Source organism: Orcinus orca, chromosome 2 (assembly GCF_937001465.1).
Source record: "Orcinus orca chromosome 2, mOrcOrc1.1, whole genome shotgun sequence".
Lineage (NCBI taxonomy): Eukaryota > Metazoa > Chordata > Mammalia > Artiodactyla > Delphinidae > Orcinus > Orcinus orca.
Window position 1 is genome coordinate 173,802,993 of NC_064560.1, and position 20,906 is coordinate 173,823,898.

The 20,906-nt window shown below is 54.1% G+C and overlaps 1 protein-coding gene across 8 annotated transcripts in view; it reads right to left on the reverse strand.

The window, feature by feature from the left end:
* Positions 1 to 20,854, reverse strand: part of LTBP2 (latent transforming growth factor beta binding protein 2) — a 97,979-nt gene extending 77,125 nt beyond the window's left edge. For 2 of the 8 annotated variants that reach the window (XM_033403420.2, XM_049705295.1), the window contains exons 1-3: positions 20,054 to 20,848; positions 13,639 to 13,709; positions 703 to 967 (exon numbers count right to left, since the gene is read on the reverse strand). In XM_033403420.2, coding sequence (XP_033259311.2) covers positions 703 to 967; positions 13,639 to 13,709; positions 20,054 to 20,532 — 815 coding nt within the window. In that variant the 5' untranslated portion in view covers positions 20,533 to 20,848. Of the gene's footprint in view, positions 1 to 702; positions 968 to 13,638; positions 13,710 to 20,053 lie in introns of all 8 variants that reach the window. The other 6 variants (XM_049705294.1, XM_033403531.2, XM_033403594.2 and 3 more) reach the window with 6 other exon arrangements.
* Positions 20,855 to 20,906: the final 52 nt, after the last annotated feature.

Below are 20,906 nucleotides of genomic sequence, written 5' to 3' on the forward strand. Positions count from 1 at the left end.
TTTCCTGAGCTGAGCTAGGAAATGTCTAGCCAGGTTGGCTGGCACGCAGGCCAGGGAATCCTGCCCGTGAACACACCCCTTCCCACTTTTTCATCTTCTCGCTTCCCCTACGTGCTCCAGCTGCCCCTCCGAGGAGACAGGTTAGCACTGGTGGTGACTGAACTGAAGGGGCTTTTTCTGGCAGAGGAGTCCTTCGTGCATCACAGGGACCACAGGCAGAGAAAGGGGAGGCGGAGACAAATATTTATAGAGTTTACTGTGTGCCAGGCACTGTTCTAAGCATTTTCCTCATAGTCACTCACTTAACCCTTACAATACCATGACTATGATTGTCATCATTTTCCCCAACTTACTGATGAGGAATCAGAGAGATAAGTAACTTGCCCAAGGTCACCCACCTAGGAAGTGGCAACACCAGGATTCGAAACAAGAGAGCCTGGTCCCAGGGATGTGCCCTCCTCAGCTCTCTCCCCGGGGCCTGGAGAGTAAAGACTTCCCCTCCCACCTCCCCTGGGCACCCTGCCAGAGCCTATGCCACCCCCGTACCTGCTGCCCTGCTCGCCGCCCCTCTGGTGGAGCAGAAGGGAAAGGAGGACTCTCCGGCCTTCTCCACCAGGGTCTTCACCAAACGGGCCGAAGGAAGAAGCCCCTCCAGAGAGGCTGCGCCCCCAGACCGGAGGCCCCACTGAGGAGGGGACTCACCTGGCCAGCGGCGGCTGTGGTGCTGGCGGCCGCGCTCTGGCCGTGGTGCTTTCTCTGGCCGTGGTGCTTTCTCTGGCCGCACTGCTCCTGCGCAGGTTGGGAGACCCCTGGGCTGAGCGTCGGGGTGCCAGCCTGGAGTTCTGGGGGTCGAATTCCTCCTCAGGAATGACCTCTTCACAGCGGGCTCCGCGGAAGCCGGAGCGGCACACGCAGAGCTGGGGCCGGCTGCAGGAGCCCCTGTTCTGGCAGGGCGGCTGGCACACGGCTGGAGAGACAGGGAGAGGGTGAGGGTCGCCTGTCAGCGTCGGACAACCCATCAAAGACTGGGTGACCCGTCACACCAGCACCCCCGGCAGAACACCCAACATTGGGTTGTACATATACTTAAGTGCTCCCTTTTTGTTGTCTGTCCATCTGGGGACCTGGCCTGCTGGTGTGGTTTCCTCTTCTCTCTGCCTTTGTGTGTGCTGCTTCCCCTCCCTGGAGCTGTTTCCCTTTCCTCTCCACTTACCTAAGTGCTACTGTTCCCTCCAGGCCCCCTCCCCATCCCTGATGACCTGCCTCCAGCAACTGCTCCCTCCTCCGAACAGCTAGGACGAGTGTTCTCCTTGCACAGCACTCAGGCCCTATAGGCCACCATCAGTGTGATGGGTTTGTTATGTATGTGTCTCAACTCCCTAACTAATATGGTCAGCACCTTCAAGTGCAGCGACTGTTCCCTACACCTCTTTGCCTCCTTAACTCCTAGCATATGCCTAACAATGACACAATCAATATTATTTTTATTACGGCAGCTACTATCTGTTCAGTGCTACAACATGCGAGGAACTGTGCTCTGCACACACTGTCTCATTTAAGCTTAAAACAATCCTATACAGCAAGTGGGATTATGATCCTCATTTTACAAATGATGACTCTGAAGCTTGGAGAGGTTAAAAGATGTGCCTGAGGTCACCCAGCTAGGCAATGGTGGATCGAGGATCCAGTCCAGGTCTGTTTGATGGAAAAGCCCAAGCTCTTTCCACCCCACTGCCTCCCAGCAGGGCTGAACCATCTCTAAACCTTGGCCTGGAGGTGATGATGAAACAAAAGGGATCTGTTGGCTTCAAGTCAGCCACCGAATGCACCCTTGGCCTGGGAAGCTGCACGTCCCAGGTTGGCTCTGGTGGTGGAGACCACAGACCCTCAAACCCATCTCTCTCCAAAGCCCATACAGTCAATCTTAGATTGAGGGAGGATGTTTACCAGCTCCTGCATTCATTCAGTGAACATTAACCGAGCACTCACTAGGTGTGAGACTTGTGGTAAAGGGGATCCCTCTCTCAAAGAGTGTCCTGTTTCACATGGAAGCCAGGACACAGGTCATGTGATAAGTGTCGGCCAGAGCCTCTAACCCAGGCTGAGGCAAGAAAGGGAAAATCAGGGAAGGCTTCCTGGAGGTGGTGATGCTGACCAGAGACAGCAAGGATGAGTAGATTGGGCATCGTGTCAAACAAAGGCAGCCTGCCTACTCAGGGGAGAGTGGGGAAATCATAGGTCTCGCTGCAGGATTCCAACCATGAGCTAGATCCTGAGGCTAGAGCATTTTCCTCAGTGCTTGGGCATCCCTTCCTGGCAGCCCCAGGCCTCCAGGTAAGCAGACTGTATGAGAGAATTGTAAACCTGAGCATTTCCCCAAACACAAACTGCCACCTTGGCAGGATTTTGGCCTATCACCTGGCTGCCACTCCACCTGCCCAAGCAGAGTCAGCCCCCACCTGACCACACGCCAGGCCACTGTCACCACCACCACCAGAGACACGGTCTGCTGGGGCCAGCCCTGTAGCCAAACCAGGGCCAGCGAACACTGGGGAAGCAGGTTTGCCCAGGACAGGTGTCAGCCCTGGTTTATTTTAGGGAGGGAGTAGAAAGGGAGGGCCTGAGTGGTTTCCCATGTGGACCACAGATGCTACATCACTCCTAGCCCCTCAGATCCACACGCCTCTGCCAGCAAAGCCTGGCGTGGGTGAAGGGAAGGTCGCACAGCCCCTCCCAGTCTCCGTGTCTCTTCTACCTCTGTGTGGGTGGTCCCTGCCCTTAAGACAGCCTTCAAAACTAATTTAGCTTCTGTCCTTCCCCTCCTGGGCCCCAAGGATGGCCCATCCTTGACTCCAACAGTAAGATCTTTCTCTGTCTAGAAACCCAAGGCCCCAAATCTTGCAAGCCGAGCCCATGTCTTCCTGAGACTAGCTTACTTCTGGTTCTGCCTTATTCGCCAATACATCCGCAAACATTTAGTGAGCATCCTCTCTCGGTCAGACTGGGTGTCGGGGGGTACAAAGACAACAAGGCTGGTCCCTGGGTGGAGGAGGCTCTGCCAGGTGGGAGGGTTCTCAGAATCATGGAAGCCCCTTGCCCCCAGGCACTTAGGTCCTCAATGAGGACAAGGGTTGGCAGACTTTGGTTGGTACGATGAACAGCTCACAGAAAGTGGGTGTTTGGGGGGAAACTATAAAATTGGCATTTACATATGCATGTAATATTGTGGTTGATAAAAGTTCTAAAAGGCTTCCAAACCAGCCAGACTTGTTGGCAGAAATAAACCCGTTTGGGAAGATAACCTTTCTGGACCAATCGTTTATGAAACTGCACAGAGGCCAGATCTGCTAAGAAAGGTCCTCCAAGTGCTACGTTTTCAGAGCCAGCTCTTACCAACTTCATTTGTATCTTCCTCTGAGTTGTCTCCATAAATCTCAGCAGGAAGTGATTTCCTCACTACAGTGTTCAAGCGTTTTTGTTCTGAGCCAAGCATCTGCATTATGGGATTGGAGCATAAACTCCTCTCCTCTCTCTCCACTCCCCCAAAAGCCACCCCGCCAATGGCCCCAAATGGTGGCTCCAAGTGCCTGTCTATGAAAGGTGGCATTCTTAGGACAGTGTTCACTGGTCTGCCGTGAAACAAGAAAAATAAAAACAGTTTTCTGTGTTTCTTGTGATGCTATTTTTTCCCACTTAAAATGTGTTTTTTATTTTGAGATTATTATTGTATTACTTTTTTGGTGTTAAAATGTTCTTTTAAAATTAAAGGTGATGGCAAATGGTAGTTTGTTTTTCTAATATCCTCACTTAGCAAAAGGAAAAGCTGGCTATTGTACTTTGGTACCTAAGATGTTTGGGGATATTTACTGGTGCGTGAAATCCAAAAGTTTGGAACCCTTGGGGAAGGAGGGGGGCGATAGCGGTCATGTGCCTTTCATTTAAAGGAAACTGAAGCAAAATATTCCTAAGTCAAACGAGCACAGATTTCAAAACTGAAGTGTCAGAAAGGGGATCAGCCATCGCAGAATCGCCGCATGGTAGGGGCTGTTCCATGAAGCAAGGACGGAAATGCCGAGGCACCCCGGAGATGCAATTTCGTGCAGTGCTGTGGGAATTTTAAGAGAGAAAATTCCCAACCATGGCAGGCTGGGCAGTCTTCATGCTTTGCTCTTGGAGACTCATTCCTCCCATTTTCCCACAAGGGCAGAGGTCATGCCTTATGATTGAGAAATCAGCACAGGATGGGGTATATGGCTTTAGTGAGTCTTCGGTGATTGATGATTGATGAGAGGTTATCAAGCACGATACCACGAGGTCCGTGTTTAGCCATCGAGGACACACCCAGCCCCTCCCTGTCAGGGGCTGGCATCCTCAGAGCCCGAAGGTGATGCTGCTTCCAGCCTCCCTGTGCCCGCTCACCAATGCCAGCCTTTAGCCATTCATAATTTGGGCTCCACCTGAACTCTGGCTTCTCCACACTCCCCTGGCACTCTCTTTCTCACTGAGGATTGGATATGTGGAAAGTTTCAGCTTTGGGAGTTCAGCTCTGTGGAGGTAGCCGTATGCCAAAAGACAAGGGAATAAAAAAGAAAACTCCCGAAATTACTTTGAAACAAGAAATAGAAGGCTTCGTTCTCCCCAACACCCCCCTCCTGGCTGTGCCCCTTCTACCTTCACGCTGCTCCAGAACAGTCAAGCAGAGGTTCGCTCACATTTTCCAAACAAAACCCCTGCCTTTGGGAGGAGACCAAATGCAGAATGGGCAGGCCTGGGGGAGAGTCTGGAAACAGCTCCCACCGTGTAGGCTGCTCCCACCATCCACTCAGAGCCCTTGCGACCAGAGACTTGGTAGCAAAAAGAACATGGGGTCGGGAGTCAGAAAGATTTGGTTTGACCCCCGCCCCGCTCAGCCACATCCCAGCTGCGTGACCTTGGGCGCGTCTCATCTCACTGAGACGCCTCAACCAGTGCCTCAGCTGTCTCATCATAAAATGGGTCTGACAATTCCTGCCTCCAAGAATTGTGTGAGTCTCAACAGAGATCACGGAAGTACTTTGTACTCTCTAAAGCTGTGCTGTCCAATGCTGTAGCCATGAGCTCTATATGGCTGTTGAAATGGAAATTGATTAAATAAAATTTAAAATTCAGTTCCTCAGTTGCACTAGACACATTTCAAGGGCTCAGTAGCCACATGTGGCTCACGGCTACCATGTTGGATGGCAAGATATAGAACATTTCCACAGAAAGTTTCCACAGAAAGTTGTATTGGGCATCAATGCTAAGTTAAAAAACAAAAAATGCACACACCTAGTGGCAGAAGCAAGAGGGCTTCTGAACTTCTCTGCCATGACCTTTTCCCCAGGAAAAGGCAATGACAAGGCAGGCCCTGGTTAGAGAGATGCCCCAAACACTGTGGTGCAGAGGCAGGGCTGCTCTTCAGGTGTTAAATACAGCCCGTCCCCTCTCTACCTCCTTCCACCCCAGCCAGGTAGGGCTTCTGTCATCAGCTCTCTCTCCTGGGATCTAGAGATGCCTTCTCCCTCCGTCAATTCCATTAGGTGAGGCACCGACTTTAGGGTGGGCCCCTTGAGCCTGTGCCCTCCTCCGAGGCCTCCAGTACCAGGCCCTCCTGTCTGGGAGATGAACCTACCTTCCAGATTAGACTCTGGGCCCAGCACCCCCATACCTGAGGCTCAGCTGCTCCTCAGATTAAAGCTCCATCTTTCCTAAACTCTGTGTCAGTGGGACACTAAGGACCTCCCCACTGAGTACCTGATCCCTCCCTCAGGATGGGGCCCTGTCCCTTCCACACCCAGAAGCGTTTCTAGGCAGGACGGTCACCCACCACCTTCAGTGCTGCCCTTCCCTGGGCCCGCCCCTCACCTTAGACCCCTACCTGGAGGCCTCAGTTTGCCCTTGGAATTCACGTAACTGGGGGTCTACCTGTGACCCTGAGCTGTTTCTTCTCCACAGCCTTGACCTTTGGTTTCCACAGAAAGGGGACCCTGATGTCAGAGCTCCCCGAGGCCAGGAAATCCCTCACTGGCCTTCACACACCCTCAGAATCCACCGAGGACTCATCCTCTCCACACCCAAGCTCTGCCCACGGGCTGTGTCCCCCAAGCCCCGACCTCAGCCCCAAGCCCCCAGGCTGTGGGAGAAGTCAGGTCCTCAAGGATTCGGCCCATTCCCACCACAGCTGTGCTGGGATCACAGCTCAGGATGGCTGGAAACAGCACTGGGGCTCAGGGGCCAGCCAAGCGCCCTGCTCCAAAATTGCAGTTGTGTTCACATAAAAGCCTTTAATGAGAGAAAGATGCCGTTCTTGGCCCCTTGCGCACGCTCTGCAGACGCTGTCTGGCAGGCCGAGAGGGCCTCTACCGTTTGGCGGCCGGAGGGGAGGAAGGAGGGTTGTGAGTCAGACCTTGGCCCCGGCCCATCAGCATGGACCGCCCTGCTAATTGCTTTAACAAACACCGAGATACTGGGCCAGTTGGGGGCCAGGGGCTGGGGCAGAGAGCAGCCCCAATTCCCACTGGCTCCAGCAGGCATGAGGAGGGGACCACTGGGCAGGGCTCGTGGCCCAGGGCAGAGGCCTGGGTTTGCCTCTAGCTCCTGCCCTAGAGCAGATGAGTCACCTGTCCTTCCCCATCACAGCCCTGAGGGCTTTGTCTGGGAGGAGGCAGGGATTTAAAGGCCTCAGTGCCAGAGAGGCCAGGGAGATGAGAGAAGATGGGGTCCTGGAGCAGCCCCCATCAGGGACAAGCCCGGGGACCCAGCCTTTTCCAGGGGAGCAGCCCCAGGGCGTGCAAGACAGTTCTGTGGCTAACACGGAGCCATCCAAGCCCTTCTGCAGCCACACCAGCTCCGTGCCCAGGACCCATGAAGGTTGAGAGGGAAGGAATACACCATTGCCATTTACAACTCAATGAAGGTGGGGGCAGAAGTGTGGAGGAGAGAGCAGCCTTATAGTCAAAGAGACCTGCATTTGAATTCCAACCCCACGACCTCAGGCAAGTTCCTTCACCTCTGCAAGTCTCAGCATCTAGAAAGTGGTCGTGCGTCCAACATTTACTGTTTGCTTAGGATAGTAAGCAAGACAAACAGTGTCTTTTTCTTCATGGAGCCTCCAACTTAGAGAAATTCATAAAACAAGCAAAAAAACAAGCAGAGGAAGAGAAATTGGGATATGAATGGTGGAAGAAGCAATACAGGGGCTGGGATCCAGAGTAACAAGGCTGCTGGGGGCAGCTCTAGACAGAGCGGTTAGGGGGAGCTGGAAACGAAGACAGGGAGCAGCCACATAAAGAGACAGGAAAAGCAAACAGAGAGAGCAGCATGTGCAACAGCCCGGGGGCAGCACATTCCAGGAACCCAGGCTGGATCTGGTGAGTGAGGGGCTGACAGACAAGGCTGGACACACCGCCACAGGAAGGTTTCAATAGGGATGTGTTATGATCTAATTTACAGAGAAAGAACTGGAGAGTAAGGGGGACAGTGGGAGCAGTCAGCCAGCTGCAGCAGTCACCCAGGAGAGCGTGCTGGTGCCCGGGACTAGAGAAGCAGCCGGGGGTGGGGGTGTGGGGGGCGGGAAGCAAACAGACTCTCAAGAGATTTAGGAAGTAAAGCAAACAGGGCTCAGGGATGAACTGGATAGAAGCCTGAGCAAGAGGAGGTGTCCTGAATGGTCTGGCTTAAGCATTCATATAGATGGAGATGCCTCTGACAGGATGGGTAAGACCTGGGCAGGGATATGGGCTCAGAGGGAGGGAAACGATGCGCTCGCTTGAGACAAGTTGGGGTGGGGGTGGCTGGGAGGCATCAAGAGCAGATGTTGAGGAGGCGGCGGGACGAAAGGAGCCTGGAGGTTGGAGCAGAGGACTGGCTGAAGATGTATATAAATCTGAGTGTCATCAGCCCCGAGATGATGTTTACATCCATGGGAATGCATTAGATCATTCCAGGAGCAGTGCAGTGAGAAAGAAAAGGAGAGGACCCAGAACTCGGCCCTGGGACACCCAGTGTTTAGTAGCAGGTAGAGGAGAAGCAGTAGCCAGGGACACAGGAGGGGCCAGGACAGAGCGTGATGTGATGGCCACTCACAGGGGGAAGGGAGGTGAAGGGTTTAGCGTGGTCCCTGGCACAGAGTGAGCACGGCCGCTCTTACTGTTGCGTGTTAATTGTCTGGCACAGCGTCTACTGGTACTCAGTAATGCTCTGCTTGCTTCATATGGCCCCCTCTTTGTGGGGGGGATTTAGAAGATCTGGGGAAAGTCCTGAGGCAGCCCAACATCAAGATGTTAGGTAGAGGGCTTCCCTGGTGGTGCAGTGGTTGAGAATCTGCCTGCCAAAGCAGGGGACACGGGTTCGAGCCCTGGTCTGGGAAGATCCCACATGCCGCAGAGCAACTAGGCCCGTGAGCCACAGCTACTGAGCCTGCGCGTCTGGAGCTTGTGCTCCACAGCAAGAGAGGCCGCGACAGTGAGAGGCCCGCGTGCCGCGATGAAGAGTGGCCCCCGCTCGCCGCAACTAGAGAAAGCCCACGCACAGAAACAAAGACCCAACACAGCCAAAAATAAATAAATAAATAAAATTTAAATAAAATTAAAAAAAAAAAAAAAGAACTTGGCTTTAAAAAAAAAAGATGTTAGGTAGAAAAGGAGAAGCCAACCAAGGAGGTGAGAAGAGGCAGCTGAGAATGGCAGAAGAAAACCTCCAGGTCACCTGTGAAATCATTCACCCACTCAGTCCTTTAACAAACATGTATCAAATAGGCACTCTGCTGGTATCAACAGGATACAGCCCCTGGCTTCAGGACCCCCTGGATAAAAGCATCTCCTAAATACTCCTTTAAGCAAAAAGCCTTGGGGGCATACACCTGCTTACCAAAAAGATCTAAGGTACCTCTACATGGTCAGGGGAGAGATGGGCAGTGTCTCTTGCTAGGTCTGTACCCTTCATGTTAGTTGGGTCTCCACTGAAGTCATGTGATTATTCCCCTTAACACCTTCCACTTTCCTCTCCACCACTCCCACCAGCTACTGAGTTTCATCGGATGGTTCATCCAGAGACGAGCCATATGTAGACTCAAGCCTCTGGCTCCTGGCAGCTCCTAACCAGTCAGTAAAGAACCTGCAAATCCCACCCCTGCCCTGACCCTTTTCCCCAACATTTGTTCAGCACTTACCATTATGAGGTCGATTTCTTTGCATACATCTCCTCTGTAGATTCTTATAACTACTACAGGTGCTATTCTGATCCTCATTTGACATACGGAGAAACTGAGGCTTAGAGCAGTCCAGCAATGTGCCTGAGATCACCATGCTAGTAAATGATGGAGCAAGGGTTTGAACTCGGGGATTCTGGCTCCAAAGTTGGGGGGCTATAGTCTTGCCCTTTGGGATGGGGTCATTTACAGGGCTGGGATGGGTGGGCCAGGGGAACTCCCTCAGGGAGGCCCAGGAGAAGCCCAGATCAGTAGGGATGAGGGTCTTCACAGCACTGAGATGTGGCCCAGAAGGCATGTGGTTCTAATGGCCCCATGCGCACACAGGCTTGGGACTAAAAGGCAAGCACAAATGCCTAGGCCATTCCAGGGTCTCCTGAGCACCGTGGGGAGTTTTCCAAAAGGGCCGATGAATCCGGGGCAGCAGAAGGGGACTTCTCTGCACAGGCCTGGGAAAGGCCCTGTGTCATTCAGTACATGTTTGTTGAGCCTTTACCTTGTATCCGGTGAACACTTGCCACTGTGCTGCATGGTGTGGGCTGGTAGACACAGTCCCTGCTCGCAACATCAAGGCCAGACATGTACAGAACACACAGAACGTGCCAGGCCTTGAACTAAACACTTGCCCTAAGTTATCTCATTTGTTCCTCAGAATTCTCTGAGGCAGGGATTAATATTAGTCCTATTTCACAGGAAAAGAAACTGAGGCACAGAGAGCTTGAGCAACTTGCCCAGGGTCCTGTAGCTAAGTGATGGAGTCGGCCTTGAAACCCAGGCAGGCAGCACAGCCTCCTGGATCTAGGTTAAAATAACAACTAAACTTACCATGTTGCAGGCTCTCTACACACACGTGCTCGTTTCCCAGGAGCACGGTGTTAAGCCCTCTCCTCTGGAGCAGGCTACCTGGATTCACACCCAGGCTCTACTGATTGCCAGCTGCGTGACTTGGACAAATAGTTAACCTCATCTGTACATGGGGATAAAGATCAACTCTAGTTTACAGGGTTGTTGTGAGGATGAAAAATTAATAAAGTTCTGACGCACAGAACACACCGTAAGAGCTACAGTGTGTTATTATTCTTAATTCTCAAAAACAGCTCTATAATGATTGTTATACCCACTTAACAGGTGAGGCACTGTGGCTGGAAGAGGGCCAGGCACTTGCCTGAGGACATGGAGCTGGGATTCAAACCCATGACGCCTTGAATCGGGCACCAGAATCTAAAGCACATGCTCTTAACTTGGAGCCTTCCTGCTGGGGGGGAGGGGAAGATGGTAATCCACCTAGCCCGCTCCTCAATAGACTTCTCCCCAGAACAGCCCCAGCCCCCGTGCATCTAAGCCGAGATAAAACAAGACGCCGAAGAATTCTTCCAATCCCCTTCCCCAGTGCGAGCCTTCAGAAGCCTCCCAAAGGCTGTGTGTGCACTGGGGCGAGCCAGTCTGGGAAGACGGGACAGTCTTCCAAAGGCCCTAACTGTAAACAGGACCCTGGCACCCCACACCCTACATTGCTTCCCCTCAGCTGAGCGGGCTGGCAGGCCCCACTCAGCTGCCTCCACAAATACGTAAACACACAAATTGTGTGGCGAGCTGGCAAAGCCACAGAAGGAAAGGCAGATACCAAGACCAGAGGAGGAGATGGGGGCACAGCTCCAGACCCCTCCAGGGCGCAGAGAGCAGCTGGGCTTCTAGCAGTGGACACCTGCAGACACAGTGGGTCCCCAAGGTCCAGTGACTGCACAGGGATGAAGAAAGGGGCCTGCCAAGGAGATGGCTGGTATGTTACAGCAACCTAGGAGTCTGTGAGAGGGGGCAAGTGGGAGTCGGGGGTGGGCCAGGGGACAAAGGCCATCACTTGCTATGCAGTGGCAGTGGGTTGGACCTACAGATATCTGGGAGAGACCAGGGGATGGATTGAGTCCCCACACTGTTCTGGGACTAGACTTTATTCTTGGCAGTTGGGGGGATGTCACACACCCCTCCCTGTCACCACCCCCGCCGTGGCCAGGCCAGGAGAGGCACCCCACATGTGGGAAACCACTAGGCCAGAGTCATGAGCATTCCCCGGCGTTGGCAGCCTCTGCTCCAGCCAGAAGGGCAGCTGTGGGGAGGGGATAGGGAGACGCAAACCACGGGGGAAGCAGGAGAGCCAGCTGACAGGGCGTGGGACCAAGAGCCCCATATTTGACAGAGCTCCGGACCTAGCCATCCAGGGCCAACACCCCACTGCCCACGTGGTTCTCATCAAGCTCATTAGCAGCAAAACAGCAACAAGCAAACAGCGCTGGGCCCAGCTAATTAGCACACAGGCCTTCAGTGGGGAGCCAGCTTCGTGTGGGAAAGGCTAACGCCCAGTGGCAATTCCTCCAGGAGCGCTGCCAGCCCGTGTGCCAGGGCCACAGGTATGACCAGGGGAGCAGCGGAGGGCCGGGGAGAGAAACAATGGGGCTGAGGCCCCCCGGGGTGGAGTGGATACTGACGGCAGGCTGGAGCGGCACCCCCGGATCAGGGCACGAGGGTGCGCACACACACGTCAGTTCTGACAGTCTGCGGACTCACCCAACCTCGAGTTTCCAGTGTTGAAACTCCAGATTGGCAGAGAAGGACGCTGGAAAGTCATGAGAAAGTTAGGAAACTGAGAACCTTCAGGGCTGAAGGGCCAGAGCGAGGCCCATGCCCACCCGCCCTGAAGCCACCCGCCCCAACTTCAACTCAAACCTCAGCAACACTCTCTGCTAAGCTCAATAGAACTTAGGGGCTCTCCTCTTCATCTCCAGCCCCACATCCCACCCCAGGCCTCAGCTCCAGGACTCGGAGTACTGCTGTCTCCTCGGGCACATTTCCTAACCAAACTGAGCCTCAGTTTCCTCGACTATAAGTAGGATAGATGATCAGTAAATACTCATGTTATAGGATTGGGAGACAACTAAGATGATGTATGTGAAGAGCTTAGCACAGTGTTGGGCATATAGTAAATCCTCGGCTGTTAGCTAGTGGAAGTAGTAGTCATTGTTATAATAGTAATGGTGGTAGTAGCGGCAGCAGCAGCAGCTGTAGCAGTAGTGATGGTAGTAGAGGTAACAGTAGCAGTAGTAATGGTAGAGGTGATGGTGGTAGTAGTAATAGGAGGTAGAGGAGGAGTAAAAAAGGAAACAGTAGTACACGGCCATCCCCAGTTCACAGATGCAGAAAGTGAGGTCCAGGAAGATGAGGTAAGATATCTGGCAGCAGAGTGTGGAGATTAAGAAGAGGGACCCTTGGGCTTCCCTGGTGGCGCAGTGGTTGAGAGTCCGCCTGCCAATGCAGGGGACACGGGTTCGTGCCCCGGTCCGGGAAGATCCCACATGCCGCGGAGCGGCTGGGCCCGTGGGCCATGGCCGCTGAGCCTGTGCGTCTGGAGCCTGTGCTCCGCAACAGGAGAGGCCACAACAGTGAGAAGCCCATGTACTGCAAAAAAAAAAAAAAAAAAAGAAGAGGGACCCTAGAGTCAGGTTACCTGAGTTCATATCCTGCCATTTCTAGGCCATGTGACCTTGAGCACGTGACTTGTCTGTGCCCCAGTTTCCTCACCTGCCAAAAGGTGAGTGGCTCTCCCCGCCCCACAGGACGTGTGAAGTGAGTCTTGCACAGAGCGAGTGCTGCATAGCTACTGGCTCTCGTGTTGCTGTCACCTCCTCCGAGGGTACCATCAGTGGAGGCTAGGGCACAGAGCCCGGCTCTTCCTACCTCACTCCTTGGTCTCCACATAACTAAGATGACTACCCTCTTTTTTCTCATCTGGGCCAACCTGCCAGGCTTTGGAGTGGTTGAAAGGAAGACTGCTCCAGACACAGGATCAAAGCCTCATCTGACCGTCCTGGTAGGATGCCCGCCAGGGCCCAGGGGCCAGAGCAGAAGTGGACTCCCCTAGCACAGCGTTGGGAGTGGTCCCCCCAGGAATGTGCGATGCAGAGGCTCTGGGGCCAGGTGTGTTCCGCAGACCACAGGGGTATGTGAGCACCACAGGGCAAGTTGGGGAGGAGCCCCAACACAGTGGAGCAGCAGGTGGGGAATACAGAAAACTTTACAAACAAGAGAGGGGATTTTATTTGAAAAGTCATCTTCAGTTGGAGCCTTTTTTTTTTTTCGCCATGCCATGCAGCTTGTGGGATCTTAGTTCCCCAACCAGGGATGGAACCCAGGCCCTTGGCAATGAAAGCGCCAGTCCTAACCACCAGACCACCAGGGAATGCCCTGGAGGCATTTTTCAATCTCCTCTCTTCCACTGCCTCCCCCCTGGAAAGGGGCTACCTGCTCAGGAGACAGATTGGGGAAGACACTTGTGCTCCCCGCACAGATTCTGGAGTCCCCATGCCCCGCCCAGCTCAAGGAAGAGATAGGGAGAGGGTGGATGCAGTGGAGGCACTCACGTTTGATACAGTGGTTGGTACTGTTTGCTGTTGTCCATCCTGGGCAGCACTGTCCCCCGCAGACATTCCTCCTGCGGGGTCAGCAAAACAGGGTCAGCGTAGGGTGCTCAGAGCGCGACTATTCACAGAGCCCTACTGACGGTCCCACCCTCTACAGGCAGGGCCTGGGGGAACTCTGCCAGGCCGGGCACTGTCCCCCTTCTCTAGGGAGGCCTCATGGCCCATGGGCGGGCGCTTTGGGACCCTTCACATCTAAGATTGAATCCTGACTCTGCCATTCTCTGCATGAGCTCGGGAAGCCTCATTCTTTTCATCTGTACAATGGAGATAATAATACCTGCTTAACGTTGTTGTGAGGATTAAATGAGATAGGATATATAGCCCCCAACACACTGGCACAGGGATCACGAAGATGATCAAAAAGCCAGTTCAGAGTGTCTCAGTCACTTTCCAAGACTAAACAATAAGTAAATGTCAGAGCCAGATTCAAACCTCAGTTGACCCAACTCTAAGTCACGCTCCAGCTCCGCATGGCCTCTCACCAAAAAATTATCACCATGGCCCTTGCCAACAAACGCTGATAATCCAAGGGAAGCTGGAAAACGTACCCAAAACAGCCTTAAGGACATACATGTGCAGCACCTGCCAACACATGCACACTGGGAGGAGCCTCAGCCCTCTGGCAGGCTGGTGCACGGTCAGACGGAGCACTGGCTGGGACGGAAGGAGCCGGAGCTCCAGAATTTCTCTTTAAGAGGAGCTGAGGAAGTGGCAAGCTGGTAGGAAGATGGGGCTGGGGACTCGGGGTAAGCTGTACTGCACGGTGAGCGCGCTTTTTACTGGGGCAGGCTGATGGAACTTACTCGGTGGGAGATAGCCCTTCCCCCAGCTACTCCTTAGGGCTGGCACCCAGACACCTGCAGGAGACACTGACCAGCAGTTGCCACCAGGGCCACTCACCTAACTCACCCGAACTCTGCCCTCAGGTGTGGAGTGAGGCCCCTGCAGCACCAGTATCCTTCACCCACCCTGACTGTCGATCTAAAACCCAAATGCCCGGACGGAGGTGACTTCCCGAGAAGGGCTCTATCTGGAGAAGACCTCTGGGGCCCTGACTTCTCAGCTCAGGCTGGGCCTGGCTCTGCTTCACAGACCCCATCATTACCATCAGAAATTCTCTACTCAGCGCTCGCTGAAGCTCAGGGTGAGCGGGGCAGCAGAGGTACGGAGCCCAAGAGTGGGGTGAAGGACACACCGGGGGGCCCTTCCTGTGGCCTTCGTGGCCGGCGTGGTGAGCATCTGGTCCCACTTAGGAGTTGGTTTGACATTTGTGTGGCCCCCAAGGCTCGTGTGGTTTTTGAAACCTTACGAAACATTCAAAATAAATTCCTCCAGCTTGAAAAAGCTGAGGCCCATTCCTGGCCCTTTGGCCCAAAGCTGTGGGGAGCTGCCTCCCAGGGAGGCCCCAGAATGCCCTCCCACCCAAGGGCTGTGCCGTTTCAGCCACCTCGAAGCCCCTCTGCACCGCTGCCTATTCCCCATCAGGGCCCAAGTCACTAGGTTCTGGGGAAGGGGCTGGTCCTCACAGCCAGGGCTTCTGAGTGTGTGCCCTGGTGGGAGGGGGGACTACCCACCCACTGCTGAGTCATTACCCCCTCTGGTGGTGGCAAGGCCTCTTAGAGGCCTGAGAGGTCTTTGAGAAGGAAGCAGACAGCAGGAGTTTTCTAAAAACTAGGGTCTGTGGGAGTCCAGAGAGCACGGACTGAGGGGCCCACCTGGCTGAGAGGTCATGGCGTGGAGCCCAGCTCAAGGAGGCCCCCCTGAGCCTGCTGGTACCCTAGATGCCTTCAGAATGGCTACGGAGCTGACTGTAGGAAGGCAGCAGCTCGGCATGCCCGGCCTGACCACGGTAGAGCCCTCAAGGCCGTTAGGGCCACAGTGAGAACTGGTCAGAATCAGAGATGCCAAGCAGGGGGGCAGGGCTTGGCAAAGCGGGCACTCAAGAGGGATACAGGAGCCCAGCCAGAGTCTTGGGTACAGGCTCAGGGAGGTGCCCGGTGGGAGATGACCGTTCCGTGAGCTCTGGCTATCTGGAGAGAGCAAATGAGCCTGACTAGCTGGGGCCAAAGACTCAGTGGCTCTGAGTCTCTGGAAGATACGACTCAGAGATTATGTAAGCCCAGCCTTCCAGGCCACACCACTCAGCAAACATTAGCCCAGTATCCAACATCATTGCCCAACCCATCTGGCTAACAGCCTAGGACAGCTGCTGTTCCACCTGGAACAAATCTGGTCATACTGGTCCTTTGTTATAGACGCCTCAAGGCTCTCCACTGGCCTCTACAAAGCCAACCGGACCCCTCCTGCCTGTGGAGTCTAATTGCCCCCCTTCCCCCCTTATCTCCATGGCCACCTACAACCAAAACTATGATCCTCCAGATATACGAAGTTTGTTGTCCCCCAGCTGCACTGTGTGTGGGCACGTTTTGATGCCCTTGCTTAAGCTGCTCTCTCTGCCTAGACTGCCTTCCCTCTCCTTTGCCGACTGAGATCCGTGGCTCGCTCCAAGACTTCCAGATCAAACGTCACCTCCTTTGTGTGAAACCTCCCCTGCCATCTACCCAGCCTTCCCCATTCTCCAGCCGCCACACCATTTAGCACTGATTACCTCAGGCTGTTGGTGTATGTCTCTGTCTTGAGTACCTTGAGGGCTCTTTCTTATTCCTCTTTGTGCCCCTAGAGTCTAACACAGTGGCTGACATGTGGTGTACTTTTAATACCTCTTTGTTTCACTTAATCCAATGTTTCCCAACACCCTTCTGGTAGGAAAGGAAGTATGACATTTCCATAATCACAACATGCAGCAATGCTGAATCACACAGCGAGAAAGTGATTCCCTTTTTAGTGATCGTTCTAGTGTGATTAGACCAGTGGGAAAAAATCTCTGTCGGAGGTTGGGTCTTCACGCCAGGTTCTCTCTCCAGCCCTTGCCAATTGCCATTTCCAGTAGGGAGAACTATGGGGCTGAACTTCCTATGATAATTGTATTTGACTAGACTTTGAGAACATTTTGTTTTCATTTCAGTTTTCCTACAGTTTCCTCTTTATGACAAGTGGTACTATTTTCAGCTTATGATAGTGATACAAAGTGTCCTTGAAAATGGATTTATTTATGTAGAAAAATGCCAAGCACTGTTTGTAATACCAAAATATGTAACTCATCTAAGTGTCCCAAAACAGAAGGATGGATAAATAAACTGTGGTATATTCAGACAATGACATAATGACCAACAATTAAAATGAATAAACTTGAGCTGATTATATTAATGTAGTTAAATTTCAAACATCTAATGAGGATTGGAAAAGCAAATTTTAGAGGGATAAGGCAGCATAGCACCACTTATCTAAGTTTAAAATATGCAAAACAATATTGTATATGTTATGGTTGCATGCATCTATAAAAACTTAGATTGGAATCATGGGTAAATTCAAGGTGGTGGTTAACTCTGGGGAGAGAGGGAGACAAATTTATAGACGATATTTCGACTAAAAAAATCAGAAGCAAAATAGGCCCAAATATATTAAGGTTTGAAAAAGCTGGATTGTTAAGTTGTATTATTTCCAATACTTTTTGTAGGTTTGTATAAAACTTCATAATATAAAATACTTAAAAATAAATGAAACACAAAATCCTGTTATTTTAAAAGTTTCTAAATTTAAGAAAATAATAGAACAAGGAGGAAAAGATAGAGGAAAATATTATTAAGATGGTATGCTGTGAGGCTAAGCTTAAGAAACACTGAATGCTGGGGAACAATGGCTTAAAAAGTCCCCTGTGGACTGTGAATTTCAATAGTGCAAGAATTTTCTGCTCTGGTTACACTGTGTCCCAAACACCTAGCACTGTGCCTGGCGCACACTTAAAATCTTCATTATGTGCAATAAAACCCCACTACATTGCAAGTTCCACGGAGACAGAGGCTGTCTTGGCCACTGCTGTATCCCCATGGTCCAGCAAAGTGCCGGGCATATAGGAGACCTTCCAAACGTTTGTTGAATGAAGAATCCCCAGTAGTGGTGATGCAATTCCAAGCTTTACCAGCAGGTGGCACTTAGTCCTTGGCCCTGAGCAATTCACAAGGCAACGGCCAGAGAGGCCAGCCTGGCCAGAAGCCAGGAGCTAGAATGGACTTGGGGAGAGGAAGCCAATGGACAAGATTGCCACTCAGCCCCTCCCCAGATGACTTGGAGTGGCTAGCTGCAGTGCCAGAGGAACCCACCCTTTATCAAAGCTGCAGAAAATAATCTGGGGGAGGAGCCACCCCAGCATGTGATGTGACGTGTGCACCTGTATATGGCAAGTGATTGTGGGTGGCACCCAGCCCAGGTCCTTACACACCTGTGTACATCTACCAGCCTTATCATGGTGACAATCTGCTTTGCTCGTCACCACCTCATTTCACAACTGCGAAGAGTGCACCCTCCCACCCCCACTCCACTATCCCATCTCCCCCCAACTCCCACCCGAACGCCGACAGTATAAGCTCCTCCGTGATCCGGCTCAACCTATGCCTCCAGCCTCAGCCCTGTGGCTCCCCTACACCAGGGTGCAGTCCTGCCCCGAGGCCAGTGCCAACAGTGGAAAGCCCTTGTCTTTGGGCAGTGCTACAACTCGGGACCTCACTCCTGCCACTTCCCCTCTGCTTCCCCACATGCTGCCCATCGAACCCCAGGGCCTCCTTCTCCTCCAGGCTCGTCAGCCACAGCCGTCCATTCCTTTATGCTTAACATGAAGCTTCTGCTACTAGAAAGCATGTTCACCAGTGCCTATCTGTCCATTTCTCCAATTCGATTTGAAGTAATTGAGTTGCCCTCCTGGCAGGAACAATGTCTTTGTCTCGGGGCCCAATCCCGTATCCCAGGCCCTGCACACTTGCTCTTAAGAAGTATGTATTCACTTGCACAGGCCATTACCACCCTCTGACTGATCCTCTGTGTAAGCGACTTGGCAGTGCTCGGGTCTACTCTGTCTGCCTTAAGCTGGGCCTTCCAAGGGCAGCGGGGAATTCATTCACTCACTCAACAGATACTTAACAAGCAGCAACTATATACGAGCACTGTTCTAGGCACCGGTGACACAGCAATGCACAAAACAAAGCCTCTCTTTTTATAGAGCTTACATTAGCGTGGGCTGGGAGACCAGACCATAAACGCAGAAACAGAAACATAATATGTCCAATGGGAATAAGTGCTATGAAGAAACGTAGAGCAGGGTGAAGGAAGAGAGAGGGTGGGGCAGGAGTAGTCAGGAAGGTCTCTCTAAGCAGAGAAATACAGGAGAAGAGTGCTGCAGCCTAGGAAAATAGTGAGTGGAGAGGCAGTAAGAACATCCTCGGGAGTAGAACAGGGGTTGCAGTGTCCTTCACGCTATGAGCCAGGGGACTGAACCCAACTGGCAAATAGGGCCCAAGCCGAGAAGGGCTGCCAGCTTCCTTCCCAGCCTCCCCGATGGCGTCCCCACGCATCCCCACACTGCCCGGGCCTCCAGTGCCCTCCATTCTGGAGACACCTGTCCTACTCAGGCAAGACTGAGCCTCCCGCAGCCATGAGGATCTTCAGCGGGGCCGGGGGTTACTGGGGAACCTCCCCCACGCTGCGAGGGAGCCCCCGGCAAGCAGCTGGTCGTCTCAGGGTAGGGGGGAGACTTAGCCCTGCAAAGTGCGCGAGTCGCGCTGACACCTAGCTGCATAGGGGCACACACAGACCCACTCCCCCACGGACCCACAGTGCCACAGCCACATCGCGAGCAGGCTTCCTGCCCAAAGTGCCCCCGATCCCATGCCCACTTCCACGTCCAGCCATCCGCGGGCCCAGGCCGACCTCTGCCGCAACCCACAGACTCGTTCCCCCGCGCAGGCTTTGCTGCCAACCTCCTTCCTGGAGATGCATCTGCCCTCGCGCTCTGGAGCCCCCGACGTCCTCCACCTACCCGCGCTCTAAGCCCGCTCAGCTTCCCCTGGGCCTCAAGCGCGTGGAACGCCCACCCCGCTGCCCTCTCCCCGATCCCTTTCAGATCCCCGCACCGCTACGGGCGTCAGCAGGCACCGGTTGGAGGCGGGAGGGAGGAGAGCGGGCGAATGCCCTGGCGCCTTGGGAAAGGATTAACGTCGGGTCTGGGCGAGCTGGTACGAAAGGGTGTGGATGATGTTTCTCTTTCCTCTCAACTCTTTGAGAGTGGGTCAGATGGAGCCCCAGCTCTGGGACCTCGGTCTGTTCCTCCGCAGTACTGAGGACAGAGGGACGAAAGACAGAGCCCGGCGCCCTGTCCTCTAGCCAGCACATCCCTCCACGAACGAGCGTACGGGAGACCGGCCCTCGCTCCCCCAGCCCCCATGCTTCCCTTTCCAGTGCTCACCCCGTTAGCCGCCCTCGCGCAGCCCGTGGCCGCTGCGCGGTCCCGAGGCGCGGGAGAGCCGGGGGGGCCTGCGCCCGGGGTGCGGACTGCTGCTGGCTCAGGGGCCGGCTTCTCCAGGTCTGCGCAGGTGGCTGGACTCGCCGCGGCTGCTGCGCGCGGGGCGACCTCCTGGCCTCCGCCTCGGCGGGCCTGCTGGGGCTCCCCCAGCCAGGTTGGGTCCGCTCCGCGGGCGGCAAACCCGGAACGGGCACGTTCTGCTCCCGGAACAGACTGTACACCTTGGCTGTATCCGCTGCGGGGTGGCTGCCCCCGGGGCGCCGCAGCCGACTCGCGTCCCTTCCAGCCGGCTCGTATCTGCCCAACGGGTCCCTCTGAGCATGACCCATGCCCACGAAGAGAGCCAGGGTGAGAGGCAAGAAGCTCCTCCAGGGGTTCCGAAGGACGCGCCCGGGGCAGCGGGTGGTGGTTGGGAGCCTCATGGCGCCGGGGCGCCCGGAAAGCGGCGCGCGCGGGTAACTGCCCCGGGGCTCGCAGTCTGTGCGCCCGGCCGCCCTCTGGCTGAGCTCCGGTCCCCTCTCGGTGGCCCGCCTCTCCCCGTCTAGGGGGCCCCGAATCAGACTGCGGGCCAGGCTCTCCGTGGAGCGAGAGCCAGGCTGCGGGAGCGGCCCGGGGCTGCGTGCAATGAGCCCGGCGGCCGCGCTCCGTCTCTAGCTGGGTGGGCACCGCTGTCGCACCGCCGCGCCTTCTCCCCGTCACTGTAGCCTTCTGAATGGGAACCGGAGGGTTTTATTTTTGGAAACCTCCCCCCGATTTTTCGTCTCTTTTATCCACACCGTGCCCCCTCCTCGGAGGG